Source organism: Triticum dicoccoides, chromosome 2A, assembly GCF_002162155.2.
Source record: "Triticum dicoccoides isolate Atlit2015 ecotype Zavitan chromosome 2A, WEW_v2.0, whole genome shotgun sequence".
Taxonomy (NCBI): Eukaryota; Viridiplantae; Streptophyta; class Magnoliopsida; order Poales; family Poaceae; genus Triticum; species Triticum dicoccoides.
This window is the reverse complement of record NC_041382.1, coordinates 638062560-638076676: the sequence shown is the minus strand read 5'-3', so window position 1 is coordinate 638076676 and position 14117 is coordinate 638062560. Positions and strand designations below refer to the sequence as shown.

The 14117-nt window shown below is 45.1% G+C and overlaps 1 protein-coding gene and 1 non-coding gene across 2 annotated transcripts; one reads left to right on the top strand and one right to left on the bottom strand.

The window, feature by feature from the left end:
• Positions 1–991: 991 nt before the first annotated feature.
• LOC119355913 (SH3 domain-containing protein 2-like) lies at positions 992–5471 on the top strand. Its single transcript, XM_037622797.1, has 10 exons — positions 992–1255; positions 2547–2669; positions 2749–2818; positions 2925–3076; positions 3373–3474; positions 4164–4364; positions 4460–4522; positions 4650–4805; positions 4911–4985; positions 5122–5471. The coding sequence occupies exons 1-10, from the start codon at positions 1202–1204 to the stop codon at positions 5236–5238; spliced, it is 1113 nt and encodes a 370-aa protein (XP_037478694.1). The 5' UTR covers positions 992–1201; the 3' UTR covers positions 5239–5471.
• Positions 5472–7000: 1529 nt separating this feature from the next.
• On the bottom strand, positions 7001–7072 carry TRNAP-CGG. Its single transcript has one exon. It is a non-coding gene; the product is annotated as a tRNA-Pro (tRNA).
• Between the last annotated feature and the right edge of the window lie 7045 nt (positions 7073–14117).

The window sequence follows — 14117 nt, the reverse complement described above, 5'->3', positions numbered from 1 at the left end:
TATGTGGGGTTTGTCTCAAAAAAAAAAGATTTATGTGGGGTGCCAGAGCATTTCCTAGAGATGATGCAAAATAAGGCAACCAAAAAATGTTTTAAGAATGAGAGAGTAGGTTTTAGGGCATGACAAAAATTCCTGCCATGGCAGATAGTGTGAAACGGTTGTCCTTAAACTTGTAATTTCTTTAGGAATCACGAGGCAAACAGAGTTTGTTTGGTACTCTCTCTGCTCATAAATATAAAATATTTCTGGATATTTTAGTGTAAACTACATGTGGACTAAAATGAATGAGCAAACACACTGAAACGTGTTTATATACACCCGATTCAAAAAAAATAGAATATATCATATTTGTGAATAAAGGGAATACTTATTATTTTTACTATGTGCAATGGCTTATCGTGGTCACAGGAGTATTATTATGTGCAACATTGCATGTTCTCAGCTTTATTATTATTTCCTCATCATGTCTATCTTTGGAGATGTTTTCTCTTTTTTTGCGGTGTTCCTATAAAAGGTTGTTGGTACGATGCGCTGGTCTTTTCGGGCCTTAGCATGACGACTTTCTGACTGTTCACTACAACAAGCATTGTTCAGCCCATGTGCACCTTCGCTCGCCTAGTGCTTGTGGTCGTCGCTACATATTCTGCGGACATGAATGTAGTTTGTGTTATTTTTGTTGTTCTTTATACTGCCATGATGCTTGATGAACATATCTCAAATTTGTCAAGAAAAAAGTTCTTTCAAAGTCTACTTCCGTCAACATTTATAATAGATCTGATTCTTAAAAAAAACGAAAAACAAATTGGAATGCTTGCGCCGACAGGCGGTTGGCAGGATAAACACAGCCGACGTACGGAGGCGTCTCCTCGGCCGAACGAACCATCACGCCCTCCCCGTAGGCCCTACGCCCACCGCCACGCGGGCCCGGGACGACCGAGCCGTTTATTGTTCCCGGGCCATCGGCGACGCGGTTCCAGCGTGGGGAGGCCTGGTACGGCCGTGAGGGCCAACCACCACCGAAACATCCTCCGAGGAAGGAAGCCGCAGGCGGCCTCGCCCGGTCAGAAAACCAAAAGTAAAAGGAGAGGAGACCAAACCGCCGTCCCCCGTTCGCCGTCTCCGCGCCGCGCGACCCTTCGGCCCGGCCGCCCTCCCCGAACCCCCCCTCCGTCTGCTGCGCCGCCGCCCGCGAATCCGGGCCATGGAGGCGCTGTGGAAGCAGGCCTCCAGGCTCAAGGAGCAGGTCGCCCGCCAGGTGAGCCCGACCGCCTCTGGCAGTTTTTCCGATCGATCTGGGTGGAGTGCCCCGAGCGGCTGGGCTGGGCGCGCGCACACAGTAGAGGTCTGGTGATGATGATGTGCCTGTAATTGGCTCGGTGTCTGATCTATGTGGGGTATGTGCTAGAGAGGCAGTTGACCTTAGTAGGCTATATTGATGCTGGAGACCGGAGAAATGGATAGATGGAGATAGAGGGTTGGCAATTTACTGTGCTTGATCGTGGGGGGAAGGGAATACAGGTTTGATTTGAAGTATACATATTAGGTTTGATTTGAAGTATACATAGACCGGAGAAATGCTTGAGGTGATCAAATTGGCTATTTTCTAAAATAACTGAGTTTTTACAGCGAAAGGGAATACAGGTTTGATTTGAAGTATACATATTAGGTTTCTGATCGAAGGATTGCTCATGAATCATCGTTAATCGTCCAAATATAGAACTGCCATAAGCCCATAAAACACAATCTGTCCGGATACACACACACAAAAACTTGACCCTTGGGGGAAGAAATCCGAAGGCATTTTTTTAGGTCTCCAGCCATGACAGCAGCACAAGGGAGATCCGGCACGTACGGAGAACAAGACGCAGCGAGGGGCCTTACTCAGCAAAGGGTGACCTGTCGCATTACACTGTTTAGACTAGTACCTAGCTGCCAATCTGATTGCTTTGCATCCATCTTTCGCAATCGTAGGATGATCGGCTGAAATAAACGTGTTACGTTGCCTTAGGAGCACTCGGGCTGATGGTATTACAGGCTAGAAGCCAACTATCACATATCATGGTTATGTTTGCCTCAGAGATAACTATGTTGTCTGGAAATGCAGAAGGTGGTTCACTGTTAACATTCTAGAACTTAACAAAATCCTTTCTTTACTACATAATATGTATGTTTGTTCATGTATTTATAGTAAGAACTACCAGCTGAGTAAGGCGATCTCAAGATTCTGAAGTGGACCTATAATTTGCAATACTGTAATTACACATACTAGTATTTTTCTACTCATGCTTGTGCTTTGCCAAGTGAAGCGGAAATTCAACAGCACCCCATTTTCAACTACCTCTCACGCATTGCAAAACTGGAATTACTTGTATGTAACCTTTATACTGAGTAGATATTACTGAGCTATAACTGGCCACACATACTACATGGTATCTACTTAAATAATAATAAAATTAATGTATATCCCTGCTAGTGGCATCAAAACATATAACTTTCCAATTTTCGTATGAGTAAAATAATATTGTAACATCTATGTACTGTTGCAGGGCGTGTTTAAGCAGTTTGGGGCTGGTGGCTATGGAAATTCTGATAATGCATTCACAGACGAGTCAGAAGTTAAACTACATCAGAGATTGGAAAAACTTTACTTATCCACTCGTGCTGCCAAAGTATGAGTAACGCAATTTCATCGTCTCTTTTCTTTCTACATTGTTTCCTTTGGATTAAAACATTGGCATCTTTTGCCAGCATTTTCAAAGGGACGTCGTTCGGGGTGTGGAGGGCTACATAGTGACAGGATCTAAGCAAGTGGAGATAGGTATGTTCCTCCAATTGTATATTAGCTCAGGGGAGTAATTTTTATCTTTGCATTACTTATCCATGGTATATTATTAATTATGTATTTACATATACTAAATTTGCAGGGAACAAATTGTCTGATGATAGCCAGAAATATGGCATTGAAAACACATGCACAAGTGGTAATACTTTATCCAGAGCTGCTACATACTATGGAAAGGCGCGTTCACTGATAGAAAAGGAACGCGGGAACATGCTAAAAGCATTTGGTACTCAGGTATATTTTCCAAGTGCTGGATTTACCCTTTACCTTATGACAAGATCCTCCTGATGAATTTCATTGCACATAGTTTTTACTATATGTTAACTCATGTACATGGTTAAATGAACTTGTTAGGCTATATGATATATATATTTGAAAATGCATAACTCCTTAAATGCCTATATGGATATTCTTATAGATTATCATTTGGAGTATAACCGAACAGATTTATTTTTATATTTTTACATCTAAGTGTGTAACCAGGGTATAATATGTATTGATACAGTGTGTGATTAATTATTGAATTCTAGGTGGCAGAGCCTCTACGGGCAATGGTAATGGGTGCCCCTCTAGAGGATGCTAGACATCTAGCCCAGAGATATGACAGAGTAAGGCAAGAAGCTGATGCTCAGGTGAAAATCCTTGCTCACATATAAGCACATCTTATGCAATGATAAAATTGTATTCTTGATGTTAGAAATAATTCTGCAATTCCCTTGTAGTTATTTGGTAGTTGAGGACAACACTCATTCAGGATCTAGATAAGCTACATGGTCCACAACTCCACACTATAATAGCATGTTTAGTTTATGCTTCTACTGCCATGCCTTCCTTATATTGCAAGTATCATAGACGCACAGTGGAGAACATCATATGTGTAGAGTAAATCATATGTGTAGAGTAAAATGACGGATATAACTGGACTCTCTGAACTGGCTTTGCTTCTCAACTGCGCGTTTGTTATTTTTGTGTGGAGGAACCATCACACTGTTACTGTGTATATGGACAGATCAATTCAGCCTCTCATCTGAAGGGTGTTTCCTTCACTTGAACTGTTAAATTTAATCATTTCCAAAGCAGCAATATCAATGCCAATTTTCCAATTCATGCTCTTCAATGTCCAATTAAATACTTAGTATCAGCAGTTCTGATAAGCTTATGTTACATTTAAGAACTTCATGCATCATTTTGTCACAATGTCAGATCATGTAATTTAATTGAGTCATTCTGAATTTGAACAACATATAAGTAATTATGTGCTCGGGGCACTTCATTTCTTTTGTACGAACAGCAGTATTTATCTTACTTTTGCCCTTCGTAGGTCGTTGAAGTTTCAAGGCGTCAAAGCAGAGTAAGAGAATCAGCTGGGAATAGTGACGTGATATCAAAGTTGGAGGCAGCTGAGTATAAACTTGAAGAACTGAAGTCAAACATGGTGGGGTTAGGAAAGGAAGCGGTTTCAGCTATGGCTGCTGTAGAGGGGCAGCAGCAAAGATTGACATTACAACGCCTCATTGCAATGGTAACCATCAACTGTGCCCATTTAAAAAAAATCTTATGCAATATATTATCGTGAGAAAATTATGTGGTCACTGACATTCGCGTTCTGGCCCGAAGGTTGAGGCGGAGAGAACTTATCATCAGAAAGTCCTGGAGATCCTTGACCATTTGGAAGAAGAAGTATGAGATTCCAGCATTTGCTATATTTTCTTGAATTCTTAGTTTTCAATTGGCACATCCCAGAGTGTGCGACATGAAGCATATGGAAACACTGATGCATGAATTGAATGACTATTTTGATTGCTAGATGGTGTCTGAGCGCCAAAAAATCGAAGCACCTCCACCCCCTGCAGCAGAAAGTTATATGTCACCGCCACCACCATCATATGACGAAGTTAATGGCATGTTTGCCTCCACTTCTGCTGATCAGGCAGTTAACTCCGTCGACTTCTTCCTGGGAGAGGTGTGACATATTTACAATACATAAAGATAGCATGCCAGATGTACACAAAGTTGATCATATCTGGGAGGCTTATTAAATGTGCTTTCTGTATTCTTTATGATGCAGGCGCTCGATTCCTTCGAGGCTGAGAGTGAGTTTGAGCTTAACTTATCAGTTGGCGACATCGTTATCGTCCGGAAGGTAAATAGTACTTTTCATATCTGTGCTCTGTAAGCTTCTCCCAAGTTAATAATGTTCCCTATGCGTGGTCCTAGAAGCTGCACATACCGTCTTGTGGCTTCCGTTATTAATCTGACAATGTCTTGTCCAAACTCAGATATCAAGCAACGGTTGGGCGGAAGGTGAATGCAAGGGGAAAGCAGGATGGTTCCCACATGCCTATGTCGAAAGACGCGAGCGTGTTCTGGCGAGCAAAGTCCCGCATATTTTCTAGGGGTTTTGAGGAGGAACATAGGTTATAGGTGTTTGATTTCAATAGTTGAACAGCGTACTTTCAGACTTCTACAGTATTCATGTGTATAGATTGAATTTTCGTCCCGTGAGCCAGTTTTTGTGAAGATAAATGTACATCTGACATTTCAGAACACCAAACTGGCCATACGCAAGCTTTGTATTGTTGTTTGAAACGATTGAATGCTCACTGGTGGAGTTCATAGTCTTTTCACATAATGTGTTTTTCGCCCGTATGATAAGAGATGTTGATGTGAAAGAAAAATATGGCCAGTTGGCTGCTCGGCTTGAAATGGTCAGCTGAAAGTCACAGCCATGGCAGCATCTGGCACTAAGAAGATAATTCAGCCAACCAATGTATCCTCCGTACAGGGAATACTCGGAATGAAGATCATGTTGCTGGTTTGTTGTGGAGCAGGATGGCGTGGAGATCAACGTTTGGTCTAGGCACATCAATGTTGCCGTAAGTGGAACGATCCTTATTTTTTCTAGGGAATGCCATCATGGCTACTTTATTTCAGGACGTGCTTGAAATTTTGCTAAGCTATGGCTACTACCTCCGTCCTGGATTATTGGTCCCCATTTATAATCTGTGCCAAATTTTGATTATAAATTTAACTAACAAAATGTTCATGCATGTTACAAAAAATTATATCATTGAAAACTACATTCAAATACGAATCCAACAATATAATTTTTGTTGACATGCACTGACATTTTGTCAGTTAAATCTTTGATTAAAATTTAGCACAAATTATAAACGGGACTAATAAACCAAGAAATCATTATTTTCTCTAACACAAATTATAAAGGTAGTACATCATTATTTTCTCTAACACGGTGCAAGAAATCCACTCTTCCAATCATCCCAGGGAGCCATAATAAATCAATCTGCATAAATTGCGGAAGCTCCATTCCATATTCTTTTATGTCCAGCACAAGCATTTACCACTTCAATTCAGTCAGACTCAATTTGGATTGAGTTTAAGCCCAATGTATTTGCAAGAAGAAGGCCTTGGTGCATCGCTATTGCTTCAGCTGTCTGAGCATCGTCGACATGTTGAATGGTAGAGCAAGCAGGAGCTAGAAAAACACCACGAGCGTCTCTGACCACCGCACCCGTGGAGCCTTTCATTTCGTCGGGAAGCATCAACATTAAGTTTAATGAATCCTTCCCCTGGTTTTTTCAACTCCAGTCCTGTTCATAGTCCTGGGCGAAAGAGCTCTCTGAAAGTTCAGACAAATGGCACGAACTGTCGGCGCACTCCTGATTATTGGCGGACATAGTACCAGCATGTAACCATAATTCCTTCTCTGACACCGATGCTGCGTAAATTATTAGGCATAAATTGATGAGAGGATCGGAGAAGCTGTTCTAGAATTACTGATCCCGACCTATCAATGACAGCGGTCAAAATCATCGTATGCATTATAACTCAGCGGGATTTGTAATATGCGTCCAACATCAACTGGGTTAAATATATATCACGCCGGAGATCATCAGGCTGGGTAAACGGAACGATACTGAGTGAGAGATAGTGATACCAGGCCAACAGGCCGCACAAAAAGCCGAAGAAAAACCCAAGGGCTGAACAGGAAACACATGGACAGGAGGGATTGCTTGAGCTTGAAACACATGGACAGGAGGGATTGCTTGGGCTTGGGCCATCGAGCAGGCTATATTTGCCAAAGCCTGCAGAGATATATTACATTACACAGGAAAAAACTTCATAAAAAGATTAAGAGGGGTGTTGCGAGAATCGAACTCACGACCTCTCGCATCCGAAGCGAGAATCATACCACTAGACCAAACACCCGGATTGATATTATGCCTCATTGCAACTCCTATTAGACTAAATCTGGTTTTTTACTTCACCGATAGCTACAGGCAGTATGATGATTAGTTCAAACAAACACGGTGCATGTGGAGAACCGAAGGAAGTCTCCGAGTGCGTCAACACTATTTCGAGCTCCAAAGACGAGCTATCCTCGCTGGTCGCCCTTATCGTGTCCGCTCTCCCCTATTTTCGGCAAACCTATCGCGTCCTCCCTCTCAAAGATGACCAAAAGAGTAGCATGCAGTTGCATGACGGCAGCAACCACTCCGTGCCTAACTGCGTGCGTGCTTTCAGGCATCGTGAGCTGCCAAATTCATCAGCTCTATCTCATTGGTGGGTAAACCGAAATCCGTTAGCTAGATATAATTGCACGGCTGCAGTGCATGCGACTGATCGACCCCTTCGATCGTCCGGGTCACTCGTCATGTAGCGAGCGAACCCGTGATAGCAACGTCGGCCGACTGTCCATCACGTCTGTGCAACCTACGTAAGCCGTTGCATAGATTATTATTAGCTTGAGTATGTGTGTCCGCAAGTGTTGTATGGCCTTGGACATGAACCTGGTGGGTGAAGGCCTGGCTCTGACACGGTGCTTATTGGATTTAGACCAAAGTTACATGATACGTATCGGCTTTTAATAAAGCAAGCAAGCAGGAGCCATCCGTGGGAGAGGACAAGCGGCAAGAGACCAAACGGGAAAGAGTAGGCAGGCCGGCGGTCACACGCACCACCACACCACAGCGACTCATCAGAGTGAGCGAGACCGAGCGCGCGCGAGGGAGAATCAGAGAATACAAAAGCAGCCGCAGCCAGGGCGCAGGCCGTACCCATCTTTCCGCCATGATCCATCACGCCTGTGCTGTGCCTGTGCAGCGCAGGTACGTGGTTCAAGGGAGGAGGAGGGGGGGGCACGGAAAAGAAACAGAGGGCGCGCCGCTCCAAATATACCTGGCCCGGCCGTGACCCTGCCTGTTGCCACTGACTGACTCGCCGTGTTAGTATGTTAACCTAGGCAGCTACCCTGCCTGTTGCCACTGACTGACTCACCGTGTTATGTTAACCTAGGCAGCTAATCATTGCGGCCTTGGAGTACTAAGTAATAACCAAGCCAAGTGCCGCGCTTTACCGTAACACCTATCATTCCTCCGGCGCCCACATGGACATGGACAGGACCCGTGACAGAGAAGAGAGCGCGCCCCCGGCAGCCCGGCTCCCTTTCTTGTTCCAGCACGCACGCCTTGCGCGCCGCGAGCCTATCGCACTCCTTGCTTTCCCTTCCCGGGTAGCAGTAATATTTTCCTCTGCCTGCCTTGACCATTCTGCTTTCGGTTACCGGCTCCAATGTACTCCCCCTATTTTAAATTACTCGACGCAGAAATAGATGTATCTAGAATTAAAATACATCTAGATACATCCATGTCTGCGACAAATAATTCGGAACCAAAGGAGTACTGCCGCGGCACGGAATCAGCAGGAAGAAAAGTTTGAAGAGCCAGCGATTTATTCCACACGTATACGGATGCAGGGCGGTGGTGCAGGACTAGAGCACCCGCATGGCTAGGGGTATGATGCGCGGATGGACGCTGAAATGGGCAAGAGGCGTGAGGTTCTTTTGACTTTTTGCAAGGGAGGAATCATCAGTGTTCATGGGCGGAGCAGCACATGATGCTGTTCTCCAGCAGCCCAACCATCACCGTTCTGCGTGTGTCGTGCGGAACAAGGGTTGGTTTCGAGCTGCTGCATTCAGGCCAACTCCAGCATACGACCCGAAACGGACGTCCGTTTTGACATGTTTTCGTTTGTTTGAGGCGGTAATGCGGTCGCCCATATTCGTTTGGGGTCGTTGCTGTGTCGATGGGCCCAACGCGCGGCCACACCCCAAATCATTTTTAGAGCGGACGTGATTCAAAAAATCACAAAAACTAAAAAAAATTGCCGACAAAATTAACATTAAAACATAAAAAAAATTAAAAGAACAGCCCGATTCCACAGTTCACATAGATTTAATTAACATAAAAAAAGAAAAGAAAAGCGCCGCTTGCGCACTCCTGCCGTGCCCGTCGCCGTCTCCTCACACGTCGCCGTTGTAGTCGTCGTCGCCAATGAGGTTGATATAGGGCGGCGGCTTCCAGAGATGGGCCGGTCCCTAAAAGGCGGGAGGCTCCTTGAAGGTGGGAGGCGCCTGCACCACCTCCCCCCTCCCCCCGTGGCGGCGGCTCACGCTCCCGAGACCGCGGCGTCGTGGGCACCAGTTCACGGCCCTCACGGCGTCGGCCATGTCACCGGCCGTGCACGACCAGCTCCATCGCTGGCCCACCAGATCCGGGTGGAACGCGGCGACGGGCTCCTCCTCCAGCACCTCCTCCCTCCTCACCTTCTCCTTGACGTCCACCATCTCCAGCTCGGGGAAGGCGACGTCACCGGCGGCAGAGAGGGCCATCATGGTCTTCAGGCCCTCCTACTGGCCCTCATCGTGCATGTTCATGGAGTCTTCCATGACGCATTGAAGGAGTCGGGCCTCCTCCTCCTCTGTCATGCGAGGAGGTGGGGGGCGACGGAGAGGGCGAAGGCGACGGTGACGGCGTCGGCATGATGTCGTGCACCCGCGTACGCCCGCGCACGTGGGAAGGTCTTGGAGCACGCGCGCGGCGCTCACGTGGCCACCGCGGCTGATAACCCACAAGTATAGGGGATCACAACAGTTTTCGAGGGTAGAGTATTCAATTCAAATTTATTTATTTGACACAAGGGGAGCCAAAGAATATTCTCAAGTATTAACAGCTGAGTTGTCAATTCAACCACACCTGAAAACTTAATATCTGCAGCAAAGTGTTTAATAGCAAAGTAATATGATAGTAGTGATAACGGCAGCAAAAGGTAACAGTAAAAGTAATGTTTTTGGTATTTTGTAGTGATGATAGCAATAGCAACGAAAAAGTAAATAAGCGAAGAACAATATATGGAAAGCTCGTAGGCAATGGATCGGTGATGGAGAATTATGCCGGATGCGGTTCATCATGTAACAGTCATAACCTAGGGTGACACAGAACTAGCTCCAATTCATTGATATAATGTAGGCATGTATTCCGAACATAGTCATACGTGCTTATGTAAAAGAACTTGCATGACATTTTTTGTCCTACCCTCCCGTGGCAGCGGGGTTCTTACGGAAACTAAGGGATATTAAGGCCTCCTTTTAATAGAGAACCGGAACAAAGCATTAACACATAGTGAATACATGAACTTCTCAAACTACGGTCATCACCGGTAAGTATCCCGATTATTGTCACTTCGGGGTTAACGGATCATAACACATAATAGATGACTATAGACTTGCAAGATAGGATCAAGAACACTCATATATTGATGAAAACATAATAGGTTTAGATCTGAAATCATGGCACTCGGGCCCTAGTGACAAGCATTAAGCATAGCAAAGTCATAGCAACATCAATCTCAGAACATTGTGGACACTAGGGATCAAACCCTAACAAAACTAACTCAATTACATGATAGATCCCATCCAACCCATCACCGTCTAGCAAGCCTGAAAGAGCTAGTGATCGACTAGAGGGGGGTGAATAGGCGATTTTTATGAAAGTCTTCAAAACATGGAAGTTTCGAAGACAAACAATAGAAATAAACCTCTTACCATGCAGCGGAAGGTAGACTACACTAGGCAAACCATAGTCAAGTATTCAATGGAGTGAAAGCACAATGACTAATAGCAGCTAGGCAGTAAAGATCAGGTAGGAAGATATTGTGAAGCCAATCAGAACAAGTAGTCACTCAGTGAAGACAAAAAATAAAGCAATCATACAATAACTTCACAAGGACCAACAGTAAGTAAAGGGAAGGGAAGGATGAAACCAGTGACTCATTGAAGACAATGATTTGTTGGACCAGTTCCAGTTGTTGTGACAACTATACATCTGGTTAGGGCTCTTTGGCTAACACTCTTTGGCTCTGGGTGTTTAGGGCTTTATCCCCGCAAGGAATTCTCTCTCAAAGGCTTCGAGGTGGGTTGCTCTTAAATGACAAAAGCCGTGCACTAACTCTGAGCAGCCAACCGTTTATGGTTGTAGGGGGTGGGCTATTTATAGCCATTAGGCAACCCGACCTGATTTGTCACCCTTGGTCACTAAGGAACTGACACGTGTTCCAACGGTCAGGTTTCAGACACACACGGCAACTTTACTTGAGCTACAAGCAAAGCTGATTTATCCAACTCTGGACAAGATTTGCTCTCATAATCTTCACTCGAAGACATAGGATTTTGGTTAAGCATCACTTCAGTCATTCTGACTGGTTCACTTGGACCCCACTTAACAGTACGGTGGTTCCTATGACTCGACAAAGAAGAAAAAGAACGATGAAAGAACTAAGTCTTCGCGCTCCATAGTCTTCATGCGAGGTCTTCTCTTGTCATAGTCTTCAATGTGAATGTCTTCACATACCACCTTTGACTTTAATGTCTTCTTACATTTTTAGGGGTCATCTCTGGTAGGAAAACCGAATCAATGAGGGACTTCTACCTGTGTTATCCTGCAATTCTCACAAACACAATAGTCCCTCAACTAGGTTTGTCATCAATACTTCAAAACCAACTAGGGGTGGCACTAGATGCACTTACAATCTCCCCCTTTTTGGTGATTGATGACAAACTAGTTGAAGTTTTCAACAGGGAATAAAATATGTGAAATTGTAAAGGATAGGGGATTGTCATCATAAGTGGCAAAGGCTCCCCCTGAAGATGTGCATATAAGTAATTTGCTTTTGGTATGCAAATGCACATGGCAGGTTGTCCTTGTGGAGATCCTCTTCAACTTATGATGACAATTCATCATGCAAGAAAAGTATGTGAAGATAATGACATGCATAATGAAAAATGGACGCCTGCAAAATGATCTAAGTGCAGAATTTATCGTCACACATGCGGAATTTATCATCGCATCACAGAATAGCACATAAGTAGCAGACGACCATCGAATTTAAGTGTTACAACTCAAAGAACCAAATGTATCAAAAACGAGAGTTGTAAGCACTTGGCAAAAGTAGCAAAAAGTAAAGCAACCACCCATATGGACCCGCTTGAAGACTATCAACTCATATGCTTCTCCCCCTTTTGTCAGTGAGGACCAAAAAGGTTTGAAGACATAGAGCGCCTACTCGTTCCCATGAGGTGCAGGCGAGGCAGCAGGGTCGTCGCTGAGATCCGGTGGTGCAGAGGAACTTGGTGCAGTGTCGTCATGCGCTGAAGTTGCAGGAGGTGAAGTTGCATCATCTTGGTCATCGATGACTCTGGCATTTACAGTCGCAGCTAAGGACGAGTATTCAGAGTCTTCAAGTTAGGGAGTCTGACGCAAGTGAGAATTTCTGGGAGGAGTTGAGTCAAACTTGAAGCGTTCGGTGAAGCCATCGTCGTGCAGATCAGCTTCAGCACTCAGTAGGGTCAAACTCTTCCATGACCTCCGATAGGTTTCATGAGTGACAAAGGCATTCTTGGTGGCAAGATTGCGAATGCGGTTGACATCCACCAAGAGGCTTTGCATCTGACGCTTAAGCCAGTCGTGATGTTTATCCTGTTTCTGATTCAGCGCGACGAGAAGCTCTCGGTCATTGAGGGCACGAGATCGTCTTTGAGGCCTTTGCGCAATGGTGCTACCAGTGGCATCAGTTTGAGCACGAGGGGCACGTGTGTTTCCAGCAAGGGGATAAACACAAGACAATGCTGGAATTCCTTTGATGGGCTGGGTGAAGCTTTGGTGATCAGCATTGTGAAGATAAATGGGATCCTTAGCAGGTTCTGGGTAAATGGCTTCAACTGACAGATCAACCTCGGGCAAGAATATAAGATGATTATGCGCAGACGCTGATAGTTGAAGGCTGAGTGACGCTTGATCAGACGCATGACCCATGGAGCATAGAATTTCAACCCAAAGATGTCGGAGCCAGATGCAGCCAACTGCCTGATGAAGAAGTCTTGAGCATTGAAGCTGATGCCATTGAAGATATAGAAAACCAAAGTCTTCATTACTCCTTCAAGCTTCGCTGCAGATGAGTGTCCTTTGACAGGCCATAGAGTCTTCCTGATGATGTGGTAAATGGTGCGAGGCAGGTACTCTAGGTCTTCAATAAAGAACTCAGATGGGTATTCGGCGTCGTGAGGCAGAGGCTTCATCATGCTTAGCATTTGACTCATGTTGGGTTCTGGCTTCTGAAAGATGCTTTCCAAGGCATTTTGATGTTGTTGACAACCTGGTTCATAGTATTCACCAGGAGTGTGCAGGCCTGTGAGTTCAATGATATCAAGAGCTTTAGCTTCATGATGGACATTGCCTGTCATCCACTCAAGGACCCAAGTCTTCGGATCCCTGTTGTAGCCTCGAATATGAAGAGTGGCATAGAATTGAAGCAGCAATTCTTCATTCCAGTGCTCCTTGTCAGTGATGAACTGCAACAGACCAGCATCTCTGAAACAGTCCAATGCTTCTTCGAGGCAGGGCAGACCAGCTATAGCTTCAGAGTCGAGGCGCATATGTGGAAATATGTGCCCTTGATTGTATAGGACACATGAATAGTAGATGCGCTACTGATAGCTCCAGAACCGATCTGAGGAAATGCATGGTCTGGTATAAGGGTTCTTGGAGGGGGAACAGGGGCATTGGCATTGTCTTCATGGGCTTCAGGGACCACATGTGCTTCAGGTACTTGGACCTCAGGTGCTGCAGCATTGACTTCAGGTGTTGTAGCATTGACTTCTGGTGCCTCATTGGCTTCTGGCGCCTCATTTGCTTCCGACGCCATATTGGCGTCAACCATGACAACGTCATTAGCGTCAGCAGTAATGTTGGTGGTTACTTCAGGGTTGTTAACCTCCACTTTAGAAGCTGGAGGGTCGGTCACGTTCTCCTCGAGAACAACATCTTGGTGAGACGGAGGTGTAGCAACTCTTGTGTCTCTTGGGGATTCATCTTCATCTTCTTCTTCATCGGCTGATGCAGCCGGAATGTCTTCAGCCATT